Genomic DNA, 25,456 nt, shown 5'->3' on the forward strand with positions numbered 1-25,456 from the left:
GAGGGGTCGGGGGTAGAGGTAATTTTTAGAAATTCGAATGGGAACCTGTACTTGTGTTACAAAATGCGGTGAAATTATTCTTTTTTGTACATTTTAGTGATTAGCGGTGTCACTGTGTCAGCATTGTTATTTGACATTAAATTAATGATGGAAAATACACTTTTACTGAATATATTAAAAAATTTCTTTCACATTATTAAAAGTCTTTAAATGCCATAACGCTATTTAACTACTGTAAAACGTTTGAATTTACGTTGATTTAAAATATTGTAATAATCCATTGTACACCCAAAGCGCTGTAAACATTAATTTACATTAAACCCTGGTACCGAGCGAATATGAATGTATTATCGATACCAGGGTTGTACTTATAATCAAATTATAAGTATAATATTATGCAAATAATTTGAATAATAAAATAAGCACTTATTTATATAAATCGTAATAACATTGAAAAATGTATGTTATATATTAGTGTACTTTATATTACACTAATCACAAGACAAAAAACTATTTATTACGCATGTCTGTTTAACAGTAATAGTATAATACTTATAAATTATCTATTATTCCATTGCAACTAAAAATATTTAATTTTAAATTATTCGGTTGTGTCCATAATGGCTAATTTGGATTGAACAACATAGTTTGAGAACCTCTGTTACACAAGTACATGGTATATACAAACAAATATAAACGATACGTTTTTATGTTCTATCAGGCATAAACTGATTCCAATATAATTACTTTGTATAATGTATATGTATGACTTTTATAATATAAACGCATACATATTTTACACAAAAACAGTATAATTTATTTGTTAATTTTATTTAAAAAACAATTTAACTATTACAAAACAATTCAAACATATGTGCTGAGTATACATTAAAAAACGTTAAAAATAGCTTATTTCTAATTAGAATGTATAACAGTTGTTTTATTTGGCTATATCATATAAACGTTTCATAAACAAAAAAAAAAAATTAAGTTCTAAATGTTATTTATTAATATTTGAATATAATTATCGATAAAGACAGTAGACGCAATTGCTGCAATAAATATACACTGATATTATAGTGGTTAGGTAAATTATTATCTTACAACTTTTTTTTATACCTACCTACACATTGCGTGTAAAGTCATTGGAATTCGGGACAACAGATATTTTTTTCTCGTGATGATATTAAACTATAATTAATTATGATTATAGCTCCTACTTACTTATTCAATATCAAATGATTCGATCGTGTCCTCGCATGTTTAACTACGCAGTCTAAATTCATGTCAGTGTAATAATAATATTGCAATTTTGTGCTTTTAGTCCACTACTGGATATGACTTTTTTACCCGCCAATAATACTTATAGTGATGAGTGATTCTTACGTATTTGTTAGTTAACTTTTTTTTTACATGTATTTGAGGTGAGGTTTATGTCAGATTTCCATATTATATCAAACGACGCGGTGAAATGGGCGAAATGTTAATTTGTGTCCGCTACCGAAACCGATTGGCTGTCGTCTGCGAGTACGGAAATACGTGATTTAAATTAAGCTACCGTTATTATATGCATCGTCGTCGTCGTTGTATATCGTTCTGTCCGTCTGTCGTATACATTATCATTCGTCGTCGCATACTTATTTCAAATAATATTTATAGGTACATAAAATACTATATTATATTATGTTATTATTGTTATTATGACTGTGTTTATGCGTATGAAATCTTATTTTTCTAAACCATTAAGTTATTAATAGGAGCCAATCAATTCCAAGATTGGGATATTACATCCGGATCGAGTATAGCATGGTAGAAATCGCAGAAATCGGTCGAGTAATTTTCGAGTATATAATTTACAACAATACGAACATATTGCCTTTTGTTGTGGGTACATTTTAAATAACAAGTAGATAATTAAATATAATTTTCTTTTATTTAAAAAAATCTTATACCAACGCATAGTGGGTCAGGTAGTATACCAATTTTATTTCTCTAACGAATGGCAATCCAGAAATAATTTTTCAATTTTTATGAGCTACGACGAAATTCATGAAATCATGAGTGAGCGTTACTATGCTATTGTGATTGAAAAAAAAAGAAGGCTACTGCAGAGTCTCGGTAAATTTATTGATTTAACCACCAACTGTTTTTTAAATCATTTTTGTAGTTTCTAAGATTGGAAATGAGTGGAAAAAATAATTTCACGTTCATATAACTGTATAACAAAAAATAGGAAATACATTTTGCATGGTTGGGTTTGAGGGGTTAAAATTCCTGAACCCACTGTATCCGCGTCATTGGGAACAACGTCACGACATCCACTGTTCACCACACGCGTGTATGTCGATATACATAATTATGACGTATTGCGATTTATATAATTTTAAATATTTCGTTAAATTTCGTGAACCAATTCGACTGAACTCGGAACGCGCGTGACGCCGGCGTTAAGAATAATGCAATGTAACGTTTTAAGTGTATGCAAATATATTATGCTCGTGTACAGCGGTAAGCTAATTGCTGTATTCATACAACTATATTACGAATATTATAACAATATTATAATTTCTAATCCGATCGCACGCGGGCAATGGATGCCAGCTGTTTTGAGACGTGTTAAATTCCATTAGAACGAGACGCGACGGTAGCGAAATTACTGTAAATTACACAGCTGATATCGCGTGCTAGTCAAACGCATTTTAATGTCCGTCGCATATAATAATAATAGTATAGTAATAAATAATAATAATAATAATATAATATTCGAATAAAATACGATTATACATCATACCGGATTGACGAGATTCCGTCAACGGCCGATTGAAATTTCGTCTGTACATAATAATACTTTGTGGAAACACTTTAAATTTCGTCCCGATTTCTGAACTCGAAGATATACCAACCGATATAATAATACGTATGTATCTATAATATTATAGGTATGTATTTATATTAATGTTCACACGAACGTATACTTTTTACGCGATCTCTGTGTGTGTGTACTGTATAATATATAGCGCATACATACATCAAAATAATATTATTTTAATATTCGATCGCACGAAGACTCGCATGCACGATAGGCCGATACACGAATATTATAAACATCACACACGGTGATTATAAACAAATATGATAGTCGGGATACCTAACATAATATTATATGTTTATACTTACGTATGGGGAGGGTAGAAAATCTGCAGTCGTCGGGTCCCGTCGTGGACGGTTTTAAAACTCAAAACCTCGCGTTGCTCGGTCTGCAGCAGAACGGCGTGCGATAATCATAATATTTATTTAAATAGAATTATAATATGATGACGATAAATTCTGAGCCGTCCGTTCGCCTTCGCAGACGAAATCTTCCGGCGGACACGACGCCGTTCACCGATCGTCTCGCGAAATAATAATGCGATACAACGACGATATTAATATAATACGAAGATCCGTCGGCAAACTGGAGTATATACTCTCGCGTACATCATGTGTGGATCGTATCATTGTTGTTAAGTCGTATCGCGTGTCAACACGCCACACACGTGTGTGCGTATATATATTATAATGATTTAAGTACCTCACGGTACGTATGTTATTATAATATGACGTACGCGCGTTTCGTCGGCACCGCGGGGATCGACCGCGACCTCTTTCCGCGTCCGCGTTCCTCGCCACCGCCGCCACTCACACCCCTCACACACACTCCTCTTCAATCGTCGGTTTTGCTCTTCCGTGTCCGAGATAGACCCTGACCCCACATTTGTATATGTATACTGCAGTGCGACGGGGGCGAGTCTTATAATTATTATTGTCCACCACCGCCGATTCGATCCGACACATTATTATATTATCATGTGAACAACTGCAGTTTATACAATATGTTTTGTTCAATAATTGAGTCGTGTGTGGTGCAAATCGAACGCGTAGATATATATCATTATTACACGTGTTTTACTGATTATACGGGGGGGAAATATTATTAGATACGCGAACACCGGTGGCGTAGTCGGTGTTCCGCGCCGAGTCGTAAAAACCGGAAATGAAGTGTTCGCAATGTCGCTGCAGGTATACGAAGAGCTGGAAATCGCGGTGGTGAGAGTCGGATACAGCTGCAGACTGCAGACGCGTATTGCACGTCGTCCTGCTCTGCAGTTGTAGCGATCACCTTTATTATCACTCTCTCCCCGGAGATCATACACGTCGAATATTTAGCCCCTATATTCGTATTTTTTCGTTTGCAGGTCTTATATATCATAAACATACCATTCCTTCTATGTAAACAATAATGTCGAGTTTAATAAACATTTCAAGTCAATAAACGAAAACGAAAAACAGATAATAATCAACATAATATATATTTGCCATTTGGCACTTGATCGCGCGGTTTTATAAAAGTATAAGCATTATATTATATTAAATTTTGAAAATCTAGTAAAAACAAAGTCTAAATGATTGAGGGATTTAAAAGCGGGTCGAATGGGAATAGCTTAAAGGATATTAACACTGCACAAATTATAGTATTATAATATTTTAATACACGACACTACTGAAGTGTCAATTGTACCCTGAAACTGATGACACAGATGTGGTCGTTATATTATAATAATAAAATATTGTGACGTGATCATTGTACGAGATGAGCCACATCCGGCATCGATAATGTGATATATCATGAATTATATATGTATCCACCTTTAAGACGTCATCTGCTTGCGCCCTGTAAACCATATTGTGCACAGCAGTAGGATGCAAATACTTCTTTTTTTCGTTTCGTATTTATGTTTGTCAGTTATACAAATAAATTATAGTATTAATTTAATTACAACCACGTCACCACGATTAGCATATTATAATAATTACGTTAAACATATATGTATTATGTATATACATATATATATATATATATATGAGGAAAAAATATATCCAGCTTAAAATATTCACAATCAGTATAATAATATAAATTCAAAAAATACATCGTTAACCCTGCCCAAAGCACGGGGTTAAATTGTATCCCTTCCATGAGAATCGTTACTGTGATTTTGAATCTATAATATTGTATACTGTATAGAAACGGATGACTTAACTTAACCTAATCGAAAAATCAATTTACTTTATAAAGTATGAACTTTAATAAATATCTAACAATAGACTTGTATAATGTTCAAAATTCCATATTATAATATTATACACTTAAAACCGATTATTGAAATAATGTGTCGTGACTCGTGGCTTGTATGTATTATCGTTATTTTACGTTAATTGGAAAAGACGTCGTTAGTTCGTTAATGCCTATATTATATTATTGTATTGTAAATTAAAAATATATACCAAAGCACGAAACACATTTCGTCATACATCGGTGAAATCAACGAGTGTGTTTTATTCAAATTATCATCGTAACTCGTAAACATGTTTAAATTAAAAGCTTTTAAAATATTCTATGATTTGGTTACCTCCGATGTTAATAACCTTAAAAACACGTCACAGTCAATTTGTTCCTGAAAACACACCTTATAGTAATTACTGGTTATATCTATACGAAGCATTATTTTATTCAGTTAATCCCATTATCATTATATATTATTGTACGTACCTACATATTTCGTATTTGAAATATATTTACATATATAACACACAATGTACAAAACGCATAATTTCATATGCACGACAATAACAATTAAAATGTATTACTATGTTCGTTTTTCAACGTACAAGTAAGGTACCTGCACAAAAACAGTTAAAGGTTGTTGGTTTATTACTTTTTTTTTTTTGAAAATATTTATTCTATAGTTGTAATAAATAATATAATAATCCTCGTCGAGTGACAATAATTAGCGTACCTACACTGCTCTTTAAAAGATCTGTTCAAGTTCTAACCTAACCTAAAGCTAACGGATTCGGTCGACGTTCGTCAGACATTTTAAACGATTCTTAAACGTGTATCAAAATATACGCACTCGCACATATACGCATTTAATCTCGTAGATTGAAGAGCTACCGTGTTACGAGACGTATTCTATTATTCTTACATATTATATATATATATAGGGTCGTTTCCTGACCGGTTCTCAAACACACTATTATAATATACACGATGTTATACTTGTTAATGAGAAACACTATATTATATTAAATGGTATACGCTCATCATAATAATACGTTTTCACCCCTCGCATCATTGTCATTCGTCTCGGTGTAGTGTATTTTTATGTTCATTTTTTTTTTATTTTATAAATGGTAGGTTGTGTTGACGTTTTTTTTTCTTCTAGTCGTATGTATTGTCATTTTTAGATGCATTTTGATGTATTTGGAATAGAACCTGCCACGGTATACGACACGCGAATTAAAATAATCACGCGTATTAATATATAATAAGAAAAAATTACCGAGAAAACAATAAGGCGTTAAACGAACGATTTGTTAAAGTCGAATGATAGTTATTTTTCGCGAAAAATGATTGCACATTGAAATTAATACGAGTACTTATGATAATATGTACACAATAGGTACCATAATATAAATGAATTTCCAACATATTATTATAATTATTATTGAGTTAACGAGACAGATGTCGAATATGTTGGTATGCACTCGGCACGAGAAAATGGTATTGCGTAGTGAAACGTTATAAACGTAGTCGGGGGACAATGATTTATACAACGGCGTGAACGAAAATATATAGGCATCTAATTAATTAGACATCCGATGGAACGTCGGTCAAACTTTTGGACTCGGGTGTCTAATTTGTTTACAATAATGACTTGCGACCGACGAGAAAACAAATAGTATTAGTATTTAGCACCGACCAACCGACTATTTGAAATACTTCGATGCTACGAAAAAGCAATACAGTTTATCATCCGAAACGTCTGTAAATTAAACATAACCGGTAGGTATAGAGAAGTGTTGATGTATTAGTGTATTATTATTATTACTATTATTACTATTATTACTATACTGCACGTGGGAATAATATATGTATGGGAACAATTATTATTATTGATCGTTATTTTATAATCTATGTAAATTTACAAATTATAATATAAATTAAAAAATATTCTAATAGTATTTAACTAAAAGCGTTGAACTATAATTAACGGTTGACTAAAATAAATAAATAAATTTTCAAAATTATAATGCATACATTATATTATAATATTATTTATAATGCACGTAGAACCTAATGTTAATAATCCATTTAAGTCGAATAGCACTCGACTTTATTCATTTTATTATTTAATCGAATAAGAAAAAAACTACCTATTAATAGTGTATTAAATATTAGTCCATATAAAGGTGTTCGATAATGGTGTGGGTTGTGTGTACGGCTAAAAATAATTATACGTTTTAATTTTACATTGGAGGTAATTTTATTTATTTGTTTTTCAGTTATACTCGGCCGGCAGCGAATCCGACAGACGGACCTTTCTAGACTCACTGTTCAGTTTTATGCAAGAACAAGGTGAGTACATTATTATAGCTATTTATCAGGATTAAAGTTGTGTATTTGTAAAATATGTATAAAAATAATATATAACGTAGGTACTAATAAGAGCAAAAAAAAAAATTACTGTTTCAATATTATTATTATTATTATTTTTTAATAGTATTACAAGTCGTGGAAAATAATATATTATTGGGTATATCCATTGCCATCAAACGTCATGTACATGCAGTATGCACATCGACAATAATCGCGTATTCCGTCATGTTTTTTTGGTATAGTGGGGTAGACAAGCTGGGTATTGCTTATATACTTGAGCTAACCTATACTGTATAATAATGCCCAAGTTATCGACTGTCGAAATCGCGTACATATTTTTTTTTGTAATTTATCTCGTAGAATAACGAAAAATAATAAATATGTAACTACAAAGTAAAATGCCATTATATTAAACATATCATGTTATGCATTTCACAACTGCACCATTGGGCGTCGATTGCCAATACTGAATCGATTGACATTTATAATTAATTTAACGATTACGCGTTTGCCGACAAGTACACGATTTCAACAATGTCCGTTACACCAACAAGTTATAATATATTGTAGTCAAACCGCAGTGAATTCGTTTAGGCATACAATATATGATCGATATAATTTTTAATATTTTCAACGAGAAAACTAAGCAGTATGTATTTGGTAGTGTATTGGGCACGATAGTCTTGTCGATCGTTTCGTTTGTTAAAAAAAAAAAAATTAAAAACAATTATCACGTAAAACGCAATACCGCATGATTGTAATTTTGTAAGTTTTGCAAATTATGAGCACATAATAATATTACAACTATTAAGTAATTATTATGAATTATTAACGTACACTTATATTGTAATTTATTATAATAACGAACTCAGCTGTCATTAGAAAACAGCTTAAAACTACGTATATTATATAAAATCGATAACTAATTAAGTATATCAATAAAATTACAACAACAATTTGAAAACAATTAAAGCCATTTATCTAGGTCTAAGAATTACGCTTGATAATTATTTTACTTAACGTAATTTAACCAACGATTAAATTCTGTATAATATTATGCATATTATTAAAAATTATCATCGATTATCGGAGGATATTGTATTGTTTTGTCGATTGAAAAATTACCCGTTACAATTTTGTTTATAGATGAGAAAAAACAACCATAGGTATTATGGATAATGGATAATTTAAAAATTTAGGATCGTTTAAACACGAATAATGTAATCTAATAAAATTATTGAAACTATTTATAGTTAATCAGTTAGCTAAATAGTATATTAATCGTTGTAGACGTTATTGAAAAATTCATATCAAATTACGATACTATACCTACGTTTTAATATATGGGCGTTATTACTATACCATAGATGCCACACATGATTTTATACGTTTACCGTCCACTTTTCGGAAAATTGACTTTTTGATATCAATTATTTTATAATTTTGTCGAATGAAATAAGCTATAGAACAGATGTTTTATACTGTATACATGTAAATATCTTACGATAAACTACTTCACATTTTAAACGTCAGTATGGTTTTTTTATACGGTCTGAATTATTATGTTTACCATAAACTCGAACATAATGTAGGGAGAAAAGTAACAAAATACGGACGATTCAAAGACATACTGCGACGGTGTCGTTATAAACACGTCGACCGCGGTGGAGGTGCTAAATAATAGTGTATTATATTATATTATATTATACTACACAAAATAAAAATGATTACATTTTTATAGCCAAATAAAAAAAGCAAGCAATGAAATATCGATTTCTCAAAACGTGTTTCATTGTGAATAGATGTTTTAATATGCAATACGAAAATTTAGTAACTATAAACGACGAGTCTATAAAATAGTTTTGAATAATTCGGAACTCGGCTTTGAAAATCAAACAAAATCTTACGCCATAGTAAATTATGTCATTAAAAATGTATATTTATATTATATATATATTATTATTACGTTGAATGAGCAATAAAAATAATAATATTAGATTTCTAAAACTTAAATAAAAACTATTATTGTAATACTTTTAGAAGCAACTGAATTTTTATGCTACGACAATGACTCGTTTTTGAATATAAAATCTGTTTTGAAATGTTAATTTTTCTTTATAGTACCTACTTAAAAGTTTTGTCCTATATTATCTTAGACTTTTAGTACACATTTTTTTACAACATTAATGTTGTTTGATTACGTTTAAGAATATTTCAGTACAATTGGTATAAGCACATAACGAAAAAACACTGAAAAATAGTATTTTAAATATAATATATTGCACAAATTCTAGCTATAAATGTTCATTCAAGACCCAACCGTATCATATATTGCATTTATACCAATAGATATGGCGGGATTTAAGCTGACTAGCTGAGCTATAACGGAAAATCAACGATAATATGTAAATGTGTATCTGGTTTTATAAATTTAACATTTTAATAGGACTTTAGATAAACCTCATTAGTCATTTCTATTGTAGCTAAACTATACTTGTAGTATAATGATTTGGTTAAGATTTTGTTTTCTATTACCAGCCCCGTGGTATTAAACATTTGTTAACTAATAATTTTGAGTCTATTATGTCTTCGGGATAAGAAGAAAAGAAGTAAGACAAGTTGAGAAAAGTAAAAAAAAAAATATTTGTATTTGTATGTTAATTATTATACTCAAAACAAATGGTGTATTTGTGTGTGTATAATATGTCTATATATTTTTCTGTAAACTTCGGATCGTGGCTGTCATTGTGTGACGCATATTTGTAATGAAAACTATCAGCGTCGTATATCATTATATTTATTATAAAAACGTATATTAGGTATATATTATGTTTTATATTATAATGACGCTAATGAACTAAAAAGTACATTTACATACTGTATGTGTAGCAATTGCGAAACATCATTAGAGAACATTTGTCGTTATTATGGGATTTCCGTTGCTTATATTATTATAATATCATAGTCGATAGAAATAATAAATTCGAGAATACCGACAATATACATTGTTATAGAGTATTTGATATTTTTTGTGTTATAATGCCTATATTATGCTAATATGTAAACATATAATAGTTTTGTTCTTTTATACTGAAAAACGATCGTTTTTAAATGAACTATTTTTTTTTCACTTCTCTCTCTCTGCAACGACGACGATATTGATGGTGACAGTGTGGCGCATTTCAAGTTCCAGTTTTGTCTTGGAAGAGGGCGCGTGATGGAGAAATAATTCTTTATTTTCTCATACGATTCCGGTGTTTGACGAATGCGAGTGTCCGCGCCCTGTACACCACTATATTATACTCAGTGCACGCTACTACTACATTATAATACATAATAGTATAAACATACTTAAAACCAAAAAAAATTAATAACTCCATCGTAAACGGATCGGGTCGAAGGCGTCTTAACGAAAAGTCGATTTGTCAAAATCTCTCTTATACGTTTATAGTACGGTGTGTAGTTCATAACCGTGTACGAAGACCGTTTAATTACAACTAGCTCGTCCACGTTTATTTCTCGTTCGCCTTCATCTGTAACAGGAGTATTGACTAAATTGTATTTTGCTCCTTTAATTTCGGTGTCTATATTTTGATCGATCCCCTACGTAGTGCGTAGTATTTTTGTATAATATCTGGACGACAGAACAGTCGGTTGCTTGTGATCATATCCGGAAATTATTTTAAATATTCCCATGAATATATAATATCGAAAATCGAGGTTTTTGATAAAATTTTACCATAATAGTATCGTACGTTTTTTTGATGAAAACAAATATTATGCAGTTAAAAATATTTCGAGGAATGTGATAAATTGATCATTTAAAATTACATAACATTTAGGTAGGCTCATACCTTGTCTTACATAATCTGATCTAAGTTAAATGTGTAGTCGAGTATATAAATATTTGAGTACCGTAAATATAAAAGTATACATACAGATTAATAATATTAACATTTTTAATTCAAATTAATATCAACTTTAATTTAAAATCAAATATTTATATATTAGCTATAAAAGCGTATAAATTATAGAGTATAGTCGTATCATTACATAGACGGCATAGGCGCACAGTACATATTATTATTTAGTTAGCTTTAATGAAATTAGCTTTAGAAATTTTAATTTCTTATCAACATTTGTAATATTTTCCTGAGATACCCCGCAGGGGATATTAAAATATCGTGTGCTTTGCGGTTACATGGTTTAATATCGAGCATTGATCGTGACAGTCAGACAAGCTTATTAATTGCATTATCATATGAAAGATTTATGGATATTAGATGTGTTTAATATATTATAATTACTAACACATAATAACATATTGTATTTTGTTTTGTGGAATGTTGTGTAACGTATTTGGTATAAAGACGGTATACTCCACATATTGTGACTATAGTGCAGTACACGAGAATAATATAATAATATATATGGTCACGCAGCGTGGCACATATTGCACTGCAGTTTAAAAACCGCGGTTGACGGGCGGGCGTGCGACTGTGCGAGCATTAATGAGCAGTTATATTATGTGCCTATTATAGGTACGTATATATACTACGTTGTACAATGTACCTTTCATTTTCTCAAACTCGAATATTTATTACAAATTATAAGATACGCACAGTAAACTCTTAATTTTCTATACGCCCGGAAGTGGATCGATACAGCACGCGCAGGAAAACGAACGAATATAAGTAATTTTGCTTCAAAACCGACAGCTGTTGTACCTACTTATTCTATTTTTAAAAATACTTTGCAAATATAATATATACGTACAAGGTTCATCCTACTATAAATTTCATTATTCATGTGTTTTCATATATTTTATAATAGTTACTTATTACTAACGTAGTTAGTATTTTTATAATTTTATATTTACCTATATCAATACGCCTTTTCACGGACGAGATGCGATGCCATGAAAATGGTGTATTCGTGAATCGAACGGATGTGAAGGAAAAGGCTGGCAATGATCACGTTATCCTACTATAAGATTGACTTTCCGTTGACCAATAACAGACGATTGAAAACACTGTATAGCTATACACAATTGTAATTATTATACTTATACCACATTTACGATATGGATTGTGGTCATTATGGTCATCAACATAAAAACGGGTTTTCATTATATACTAAGTCGTGTATTGAACACAAAATTTCTCATCCCACAGCTCACCGTGCAACATGATTTCTTGAAAAATATCTAGTTAGGTTAACCTATGCTATGATATTGGTTAAATCAGTTATTATCATCTAATAGTTATAATCATTGGTTAACTGTCAACTGTCATTTTCATTGTTAAACCTTACCTTTACCCTATAGTCAAGTTCAATCTCACATAGAAACCGTGATTACCATAATTATTATCAAGTTTCACGATCCATGATAAACTAAAGGTACTCTACTTAAAGTCTGTGGATATCACGGTATACTGATGTTTTATTAGGTACTTATTAATAGTAAATACATGGAACATGACATGTTACGGTATATTAGAAACGGGAGGTAATAATAAATGATGGTTTACTTTACTTGTGAATAAACGACGACAATATTTTCATATATTTAGTCAAAACTCACATAAAACAATGACCGTTTTTTGTACACGTTTGATTGTCGATCAAACAGTTATTGGGTTACTGCGGCCTTTCCAAAATCCTATGCGTGTGTGACGAAATCCCGGTTGACAAATCTTGTTTAGACTTTATACCTACTTACTTAATAGAGTAATATATTTTAGATTCTCATCATTTTTGGTCTGACGAAATGTATTGCCCGTTTTCTATATTATACGAATTGAGGGCCACGAATCGGTAAGCCATTCGCATAGATAGGTACTGCTTATTATCGTTAGTTAGTATTTATTATATGTATATATATAGTTGCACATAGTTATAGCGTGTACAATAATATACAGAGTTAGGATTTAATTAATACTTAAAAATCACGTGAGTCACGTATATACGATCGTGATCGTATAGTTTTTATATACTTTTAAGGATAAAAAAATTCTGACGAAGATGTCTCGGTCGTCGGTTATACTGTAGTTAAAGTATAGGTATAGGTCAGTATATCTATACGTATAAGAGCTGTGTTTCAATGTCTGCAGTGGCCATATTTCGCAATTAAATCGTGTGTCGTAAAGCAATACCTACTTAAAAAATATTAATATATTAAACGGACGTGACAAATGTCGCGAACAATGTGCTTACACGCACACCATTCACTCATATTGCAGCATTGGTCACCATCGTTTATCTCGTATTATATTGTTATGTAGGTAAACGTAATCTCGACTGGTGGCGCACGTGACGTATATAAATAACGAAAATATAGCCGCCATTTTGTTGTCGACTGTGAATATTGAGGTTTTATTTTGCACGCGCGATTTTTATTATATATATTTTTTATTTACTGTTTTTTATATATTATACACCGTTGAGCGTACGCACGCGCAGTATACTTATCACGCCATTTGCTCAGACGCCTGTTATGTACCATTATAATAGTATTAGGTATGTATATACGAAGTTTACGGGGGAAACAACTTTTTCTTCGAAATTAACTACCTACGGCGTCGTCATTATTGTTATTACGATTATTATCAAGTCTATATGTATTTTATTGCCACGGTAGGATCTCGCAGTTATTAATATAGTAGAATAACTAATAAGCAATTTGACTTTTAGTTACTTTTAGAAGAGCTTGGCCTTCGAATTTGCTATCTCAATTTTTTTATAACGATTTTAAATCAAAAAAAAAATCACAATTGTGCTCCAATAATAATAATAATAAAACTACATAGTATAAAGTTATAGGTAGTACATTATTTTGATGTTAACGTATTATCGCGGGTGCCAAAAATAACCTTTAAATATATTTTATTTCGAGGTTAACTATATGTAGGTAGTTGTGTCATTTTTTTATTAGTTTTTTGTTTCATTTACCACCCGCATTCTCGACGTATACTCGTAAAATATATTATTCCACATCGCCGTTATAAAAACCATGAGATGTAAAACGTATATTATTATTTAGTAAGTTAAATACTATTAAACAGTCGGATACACTATATATATTATAGATATAGAACTAATAGATATATACATGAAAGGGGTTTTATACCTCCATCAATTTTACACGAAACATCGTCGTTGAGTAGCTAAACCATTTTACCGCAAATATTTTACAATTTGAGCAAAAAAAAAAAAAAATGATCGTGTTTAAAACATACAACATTATACGATAGACAATAATCTACTATTGTACTAACAGTATAATCTTTCGCGTTCTACGTAAAAATATAACTTACTGTACTCACACTAAAGTTATTAATGTTCATATATTGACCAATTTTTTCTTCAATTCGAACACAATGCACATTGTTCAAAGTAAGATAAAAATGAAAAAAGATAAATTAACCACCACATTATGAACCTGCAGTACCAATTTAGTATAAGATAAAACCATTTAAGTATAAATTATTATAATCTTAAAGTTATATTTAATATATTAATACAATATTAGTACCATGCAATTTGTTTTAAACTATAAAATGTGTCATACATAGGAAAATAATTAACAGAAATTTGAATCGATTTTAAAAACACCTAATATATACTATAAAGTTTCGAGTCGTCTGTACCTATATACTTACATATCCAAAAGGTTTTATGATATAGTATACTATGGTTTTTCATTTATTTTTTAACGATCTTATATATATTTTATTTTTTAAGTATTTTTTACACATTATACATAGTTGCAGTGATGCGCTATCCTAGCTACACTATTGCGAATTTCGTTTATCAGTAAGCCTTTGCATAATCGAATAATATATTTTATACGATTATGATAATGTTTTCTAATGTCAGTGGACCGTCGTAAAAATCCACCATAAACACGTAATAATGATAAAAAAAAATAAAATTATAATATAATAATAACGAAAATAAAAATTATAGAATAGAATATTATTATATCCTCGGTCCGCGTAAAATCCATCAAAACTCTATAATATACGCTCTTCTGTTTACGACAATCCGAATCAACAACACGGGGGCACTGGGTTGTAGGTAGCTGTACAGGACTGTCCGAACTATACTGATATTATATGCGGTAGATTATTATATGAACATAATAATATTATATATTTGAATATAATATGTGATATATGTATAGATACTCTACTCTGGTAATCATATTTTTATGGCTTTGGGCACGACGCGCTCTGGCTCTCGGCCGGTATTATGTATGTACCCGTGCGGCCGGAGACTTAAACGACACCTCTCAGTAATCTAAAACTATAATAATATAACATCGTTACTTATAGTTGTGTTATTGATGATGATAATAATAATAATAATAATAATAGAAGCAGAGGAATTACTATATAATATTATTATACTCGTAATATTGTTATTATGTGTTGTGCGTTTAATAGCGGACGATAAAAATATTAAAAACTAGTCCGTCCGACAACGACGAGCCATTAAAATATCGTTTAACTGCGTGGTAACCGAAACGCTCGTACTTATAATATAATATAAAAGAATAATATTGTTAACGCCGAACCGCATAGTATATAGAAATGCTCATTGGAGGGCTCGAACGTATTACACGAGAAAATACGTTTTGCACATACCTATATCTGTATATTATTGCTGTATTCTGTAATACTTGCGGTATTAAATATAGGTTTAAAAAATGATGTACAATTATTTATTAGAAAAACATTATTTAATCTTTGATGATATTTATTATTTTAAAGTATTTAAATTTATTTGATGAGCATTTACTTTTACATAATATAGACATTTTTTTCTTTAACTTACTCGGATAATGTAGGGATGTATTATTCAACTTCCGTTCTTTACCCTTATGACATAAATAGGTACAAATTACAGGGTAGGCCACATGACGTTTCCCTTTTTTCCAATAATGTTACAAAGAGAAACCAGAAAACACGTCTGCAAACCTCTTATATAATAATATATAATGCTCTATAATATGTAATATTATAATACTTACATTAAGCATTGATATCGTCTGATCTTTTCAATATGTGACGCGCATATAATAATAAATCAACCTCAAACTCGGCATTATATTTTATAATTCTCATATGTCTCATTCTTATTATACGTATACAAGTGTAACGCGTATATACGACGGACTTCGATGTCACCGCCTTGGTTGTAACGATCGAAAACATAGTAGCGGGTGCGTATGCGTTATGTGAGTATTATATATATATACTTATAGATATTTTGAAGGGAAAATAACTTTAATATATTTAAACCTACATAATAAACTGCAGTTGGGAATTAACGAAAAAATGACGACAATGACGACGCATGTTTAATATATAGGGCGGAGAATGGTGTGATATACGTATAATGCGTGTATATTATATAAGGCATACCTACTATATATATTTTGGTATAGCCGGTCGAATTTTACGACTACCCCCGAGGGCAAATAATATATTATTATTATTATAAAAATCCGATGCGGCGCGGCGGTATCGTATGACACGCACCGCTGTGGCTGCATCGGCAAAAACACATGGCCGACAGATTTTTGGGACATTTTTATATATACATTATATATATATTATATATATTGTAAGCCCGGTGAAACTGTGCGTGTGTGCATTTGTATAATAATATTAAAGTGCAAAATACGCACCCAGACAGCAGACCGATATATATATATTTATAAACATATTCGGGAACCCTCCTCCTATGTATAATATATATATTATATATGTATAATTAACTTCTGTCTAGCAACGGGCGATATAAAATCACGGACATGTGTGTGCTCTTTTGGTGGTGTATAATATTATACAGAGCGATTTCATAGTCTGATTGGTTTCTTTTGAGAATTCACGAAACGAAAACGTATATAATCACAATTTATAATTTACTGAGGTAGGTATTCAGATTCTACTGCCGCCGTATAGACGACCCGTATACTATATGTAGAACGCATCTGCGATATCTCAATTAGTTTGCTATTTCAAGTAATTATGTATACATTTTATGTCTGTCTATCAAAGACCGTTCTTGTCGTGAAACCCGATATTTCTAAGTTTTCGATACATCATTTTTGCTCTTGAGATATTTTGTTTCTTTCATAAACCAATTATTGCTATATTGACTACCGAAAAAGAGGATCCAAAATAATATTAATATGTCTACCTACATGGAATAATATTCGCCCAAATCTTATACTTATGCTCGTGAAGCGAAAGTTTATTGCATTCACACGTATTGTTAGAACGCGCGCAGTAGATAGTGGTGATTTTTTCAGCTGATCAGATTATAATAGTATATAATAGTTTTAAATAAATACGATGCACTAACGCACTTGCAATTCGTAAAGGTGTGAAATCCGTTTAACTGTTGAGTACATTTAATGCTAAAAGGAAACGATATATATTTTAATGGAAGCCAACGGGTCGAACGGCAAATGCTTAAAAAGTAATCCCAGTTTAAAGACAAACCTCAAACTCGAGGTCGAATCGATTTGCACCGAAATTGTCGCGAAGTTTTTAATACGAGTATACTATTATATTGCTGGTGTCCTACACCACTCTGTATACACATGACGCGTACCACCACGCTTAAGCGCATAATATATTATGTACGTGTAGGTTTAATATATGATATATAAAAATATAATATATATATATACGTCGGGAACATGTTTTGATACCCTCATTAGCCAAAGGGGCTCTGTTGTTTCCGGCCCACGCCGTATTCGCGTATCTAAGGGTTTTTAATTATACTGGAAAAAATAATAATAATATGTGACCGAGTCTGCAGTGTGTTCGGTGGAGGTTGGCGTATATGCGATGAGAAAAGAGAAAAAAACGACTCGGCTGGTCTATAAAATTTCCGCAATCCATTAACATTCCTTTTGATAAATAATGTATGATTTCGTTTTAATGACGTCTCAATTGTTGTACAGACACGTAGTCTAGCCGTTTATATATGTATATATATATATACACACACGGCCATCTGCTCGTTTCAGTCGTTAATATGAAATTATTATATTTCATATGACCCGATGTATTTATGTTTAGGTAAATGCATTTTATATTGCGCGATACGTGCTCACTAACGAATAACGATCGATTGTGTTCGTACGTTTTAATCGAACCTATATTATTATATCGTATAAATGCGTTACATAGTTTTATAATATTATTAATTATTATATCGTTGTAAATAAACGTTTTTAATCTGCGTACATATTATATTGTGTGAACCCGGTTCCGGGTATAAATCGTACGCGAGTCGAGTTTAAAACGTATATCCCGGAACCATGAGTAGTATTATTCAAAGTTTATCGTCTATACGTGTGTGTGTGTGTGTGTGTGTGTGTGTGTGTGTGTGTGTGTGTATGTGGGGGAAGGGGTGTCTTTTAACTACACATTATTAACGGATCGCATACACAGACACGAACCAATAATACCGTGACGCAGACTTCGCATAAAGTCATAAGGACAATATTATATATTATCTTACCATGTAGATACGTTTTGCGGTGATCAATTTTCCGCACGTGAATCCTTAAGTCCTGTATCAGACGCATCGAACAAGCTTTGCTGCTTATATCCTGCTGAATTTGGGAATTTGTGCGCATCATGTGACGTGCCACGTGTGTATTAAAATTATATAACTATAAAAAGTTTCAATACTTTTAATTTACTCGTAATTTATAAACTAAATAACTATTGTGTTTAATAATGTAAATAACAGCATACCAGACACAAGTGGTCGTAGCTGGTAGCAATAAAATATAAAAATATGAAGATAATATCTCCGAACAAACAATGAAAAAAAAACATGATTAAATAATAATTTATAAATTTATGATAAAAGTAAAAAACTGAATGAAATTATATCATTCACGTTCTCATTAAAGTGTTATTTTTATTATATTAAAAGAGGAATAGCATTGAACGCTGCTTTATTAAGTTTGTGTAACTCATCATTATATTTATAATTTATATTATACATATTTGTACACGCCTAATCTATTAAGTATAATATAATATAATATTATGCATCACGCAATGACTGCCTGATTTAACTCTTCTGAAACAATACTGTCAAACACGTATACTTTTAGAAGGGTTGTAAACTAGAGCTCGCGTATACATATATTTAGGTGTAATACGTACTTTATAGTAAAATATCTAAACCTAAAATTAAAACTTCCACGATAATGTATATGCTACGTTATCTTAAATACAATCGTCGTATAATATAGTAAATGGGTAAATACTAAGTAGCTGGTACAACTAAGTTACAACTTTATAGTTGATTAGAAACTCAACTTCTCCCTGCTCAAATAAGTCCCATCGACGGATTCAACAAGTCATTAATCATGTCTCCCCGTCGTACATAACTTCCACATATTGTAAGCTTAATACAAGTAAATTATGTAATTTTATTATTAATTAGCTGACCTGATAAACGTTGTTTTGATAGTGTATTACAACAGAGTATTGTTATCATCTGTACTCTACGTGCATGCAAAATATCGTCAAATATACACATATGGCCGCGAGTTCATACAAAAATTCCATAGAAAAAAGTACTTTTAATTTTTTTCGTAATTTTAAATTTTTATTTTCATAAAAACGTTACTCAATCTTTTTTTTTTTAAAAAAAAAACCAAAATAATGAGTCCAATCGATCCATCCGTTTTCAAGCTATGTGCTTACTAACGAATAGCATTTCATTTTTAAATAATATGTAGATAAATGTAAAAAAAAAAAAAATAATATTGCAACTGATACTGTATATAATATGTACATAATACCATGTATAGAAAATGCTTTTCACATAATGTGACAAGATGTTTCACATTAGGGTAGGGATTTGGAAATCTAATATGATTCTCATATAAATAAAAAAATCAACTTTTTAAAATTTAATTTGCATGCGGGTGAATTTTTTTTTTTATAAAATTGACCGCTATCGTTTTCAATCATCGATATTAAAATATCCTGTTAAATATTACATAATATACACTTGTCTTATTGTATGTTTGTATAAAGTACTATTAAAATGTTGTTTTACTAAAAATGTATTAATATCACATATAATAATATTGATGATTGATTAGATCGGTTATTCAATGGCACTATCAATAATAAGCGGTTATAGTAATAATTGTACCCAATATAGTTATCGATATAATATTATTCTTAATTTTTTTTTTTTAAAAAGCGTCCCCTCTTTGGTCAGGTAAAATTATGATCACACTAGGGCTTCACCCCGTCCGCCGAACGAGTGTTTTAATAATCATCCTGATGTGGCGACTATAATATACATCGGTATATACGCAGGACGCTCTCTTCCTGCCCGCCCGGCCACCACCGTACGCGGACCACCTCGCCACGCTATATCATACAAAGGCGCCGCGCACACGAGATCAATCACGCCACACACGCGGCGATATTTACACGTACATATTATAATATTATTATATCACCATATAATATACGATCGTAATGCTATGGCATAAGGGCGGTGGGTACGTCAAAGAGCACCAACAATTGTAAATATTGATAGACTGAAAACACACACACACTCACACAATCGTATATATCATATATATATACACACACACAATAATACATGTGTACAGGTTTATATAATGGTCCCGTGAAGGTGTATACTCGTACATATATATATAAGTACGCGTGTGTGTTTTTTGTGCAAGTCGGATGACGTCCTAACAGTGAGACCGGCGCGTATAGAGTTGTTTTTATTGTGTGTGTGTGGTATTAATAATAAAATATTAAAACGGACTGAAAAACGAATCGCGCCTCCCCGATAATAGTTCGCGGGGCCGGCGACGGAAGGGGTGGTGGAGGCATATATTATTATACGTTATATTGCCGTCGTGGTGGCGGTCAGTGGTGCTGCAGGAGACGGCGGCGGCGGTGGCGTGCGCGCGCGACAAACAACACACAATACTTGGCTTAATGACCCGGCCTAGCCCTCCGAGCTCGGCATTCGAAACAATCACGTACGATTTTTTTATAATAACACCGTCCAGTATTATTTACGTACGTAAATACAATATTATTATACACGCCGACGACTCGGTTATGATATTATTATAATACGACGCTATACACGGTTCCCAGAAGTCCTGTGTGTGTGTGTTTCGACGTACACTATATATATATTATAGTGCCGTACATAATAATAATAATATTATATACGGACAAGCCTTCGTCGTAAACGCCTTTTTTCTATACGAAACGGAAAACATATAATGATATAGACTACATTTTATTATTATAATATGTGTATAGGTAGTTGCAATGGCAATTTTTTTTTTTTCGTATAAAATATACGTTTCTATAATGTTTCTATCGTATCGTTTCGTATCGACGATCGCGTGACGAAATATCGTCGTCTTTCGCTCGTCGCGAGAAAATCACGTCGTTTGCTTTTGCAGCCGTGTCCACAGTGTCGATGTTGTTTCCCTTGTTTTGATTTTTTGACCATTGTGATATAATCGACACTTCACGGGTTTTGATGATGCACTGCAGACTTGGCCAAAAAATAAGCTTTTGCTTCCAAACACGGGGGGGGGGGGCCAATTCTTAAACTTTGTTGCATGAGATACGAATTTTATCACATTAAAATAAATATTTAGTATATTAATTTAGTCTGCAGGGTTTGTACGAGGTCCGATTAAAATATAAAAATCTATAACTATAGTTTACTTGACGAATGCATATTCGGAAAATTATTGTCAGATTTCCCGAATATTTATGTAAACGCACTAATCTTGAATTCCACGAGGATATATAGTATTTTATTGACTCTTGTTACTTTATTACTTAAAGTCCACGGGAAGGTGGCGAATAACAAATACCGAATATTAACGCAAGTACTTAGGAGGTACTTTGTTCCCACTAGATGAATTTCAAATATCCATCGAAGACACGAGTCGTGGGAACTTGGTTCGATAATATAATACTATACGGTGGTTGTTTGTTTGATTTACGTGTATTTCAATTTTTATTTGTAATCATATTATTATATAGTATGTACGACTCGATTGTAAGAGGTTATTCAACATTTTAATTGTGGATAAAATGATCATGTATAGATTGTATAATATGATATATAATATTAATTAACTCAAATATTATTTTGATACAAAAAAAAAAAAAAACGATTAAATATAAAAAGCGTATTTCACGGTAGTTAAAAATTTGATTGACATTCGCTTTCGTGTTTTGCACTTGGACTAAATTATATACGTGTAATATAATTATCTTACATTAATCAACTGTAGATCTAATTTTAGGCGTTTATTTATACGTTACATGTATGTATTATATTATACTTATTACAATGAGGCCTCGGCACTACCACGCATAAAAGTATTTGTGTATATACGACGTCTAACATACGTATTCAATTAATTTTTTTTTTATATATATAATACACCAAGGTCGTAAGTTTTCGTCATAATAATATCGTGTTGGGTAAAAAAATATCGTTTTGTAAAAGTTAGATATTATTTATAGTATTTATGTCTGACATAATAATAATAATAACAAATCTATGCGCGTTTAGAAAAAAAGATTTTTTTCTCTTTTATAGACGACTACAACTACAGTAGTCGTTATCTTATTGTATTCGTTATGTATTTTTATTTTTTATTGTTCGTCTTTGTATTTTTCATTATTATTTTTATTCTAACTGGATTTTCACGATTTGAACAACTATTTTCGCGTATTTGTGTACACCGACTATAATAATATATAAATATAGTAATAATAGTATAGTATTATATATACCAACACATAACCATGTACTATGTTAGGTATGCGGTGGCGGTTAGAGGGCGGAATCACGAGCAAACGAATAATAATATAAATTATAATGGAACGAGTCTAATTTTTTTTATTACATTATTCCTACCGTACGCGCATCGCGCAGGTAACTAAAAATATATAATATACATAATAATAAATATAGCCCGTAATTATAAGTCGTAAAAAGAACCGCGCGGCTGACTGGAAACGGCCCGAGGGGGTCTGCACTTCGCCATTTCAGATCCTTCGCCCGATTTCTGTATTATTTTTTTCTTTTTTTTTAGCGTTAACCTATAGGTATTACGGGTATTAGTGTATTATACGCATCCAACATTATAATATACGTAATAAAATGTATCATTATAGTGTACGCTTTTCGTGCATGTACGCCTCGTCTGCAGTTGGACGTATTTCTTTACTATTCGTTACATTATTATATTGGGTTGCACATTCGACGCCATATTGTATGTGTATAGACTTAACATTATAATACTCGTATTAAATTAAATGGATGTGGCGCAGGTACCTACGGTATAACTAATGCGACGGCTTTATAAAGTTAAATTTTTTAATCAGATTATTATGATTATTATTTTTCGTTGAACGAATAGGAACGACTACACGCGTGAAACTCGTTTATATATTGTATTTAAGTACTTTTTTTTTTCTTCTTCTTCTAGATAACGATATTATGTTTACACAGAATTGCTTTGTAATATATTCATTTATTCGTTTCGACAACTACTATATCGATAGGTTGGATTTATAAGATTACACGGTGTAACGTGGCGCCATGACTAAAGCTTTTCTCGATACATTTTTTTTTCATCCCACGGCGTTTATGGTGATGCGTAAAGTGTTATCGGATTATCTCAATCCGATCATACCCGCACATAATATAGCACAACTCTGCTTTGAAAAATAGAATGATTTCTGTGCAATGATATAGTTTTCTATTGAAGGTTGTAGAATTTTTAATGATATATATATCCGCCGTTTGCTAGTTATATTATGATGCAACTATCTATACGTACAAAGTTACAATCATATACTCGAAGTATTATTATACACGCCTCGTTATAAACGTAAAAATATATTGCGTTAACGTATTATTGTCATGTACAAATATAAAAGTATAGTTTTAAATCAAACGCTATATTTTTATGAACAAACCGTGTTAAAAATATGTTTGTATTTATACATTTTGTTTTTATAGGAACTCCAATTAGCCGTCTACCTATCATGGCCAAACGTGTGTTAGATCTGTACACCCTGTACAAGTTGGTTGTCCAGAGAGGTGGTATCGTCGCGGTCATCACCAAAAAATTGTGGCAAGAGATCATCCGAGGCCTGGGATTACCCCCTTCTATAACGAGTGCCGCGTTCACATTACGCACACAGTATGTACATATTATATAATATTACTTAAGTATTTACCATAAACTACATTTAATTGCGAAAAAAATAATAATACATAGGTAAAAACAATAAATACATAGTACTGTATAAGTGGGTAAAATATAAATACCCGAGTATATAAAATAATTAATATTATATCATATACTTATACTAACGCAACTTTCCAAACATTTTAAATTTAAATTTTTAAATCTTATATAATATAAGTGTTATTGAATATAATATAATATAATTATGTAAAATATAGGCTTGTGTATTATAATATATATTTAAATACAAGACAAAGGGATTACATTTTATATTAATCGAATGATTATTATTGATATTCTTGGTTTTTTTTTTTAAATACTATAAAATTGTGTAAATATGTATGGCAGTTATTATCCAAAAACTAAATCAAATTCAAAGTCCGATTTGAGCACATTATTATAATTGCCTTTAAAAAATAGTTATCAGAACACTTCTCAGTCTTTCATAATTATATATCCATATGTCACTCAACTTACTACATTCACCAACCACCATGTAGATAGATTTATTTTTTATCCGGTAGTTATAATATGAACATAAAAAATATTATTGTTCTAAAACATTTTTATTAGAATTTCGATTACTATTCGCCGACACCAATTATTATAATGATTATTTTCTGCAGATAATTTTGAAATAATTTTCGACTTAACCT

The 25,456-nt window shown here is 31.0% G+C and overlaps 1 protein-coding gene across 2 annotated transcripts in view; it reads left to right on the forward strand.

Moving 5' to 3' along the window:
* LOC114130964 (AT-rich interactive domain-containing protein 3A) overlaps positions 1-25,456 on the forward strand; it is a 76,180-nt gene that overhangs the window by 30,135 nt on the left and 20,589 nt on the right. For both annotated transcript variants that reach the window (XM_050203217.1, XM_050203218.1), the window contains exons 4-5: positions 7,384-7,456; positions 24,569-24,752. In XM_050203217.1, coding sequence (XP_050059174.1) covers positions 7,384-7,456; positions 24,569-24,752 — 257 coding nt within the window. The remainder of the gene's footprint in view (positions 1-7,383; positions 7,457-24,568; positions 24,753-25,456) is intronic.

Source organism: Aphis gossypii, chromosome 3, assembly GCF_020184175.1.
Source record: "Aphis gossypii isolate Hap1 chromosome 3, ASM2018417v2, whole genome shotgun sequence".
Classification (NCBI taxonomy): Eukaryota; Metazoa; Arthropoda; class Insecta; order Hemiptera; family Aphididae; genus Aphis; species Aphis gossypii.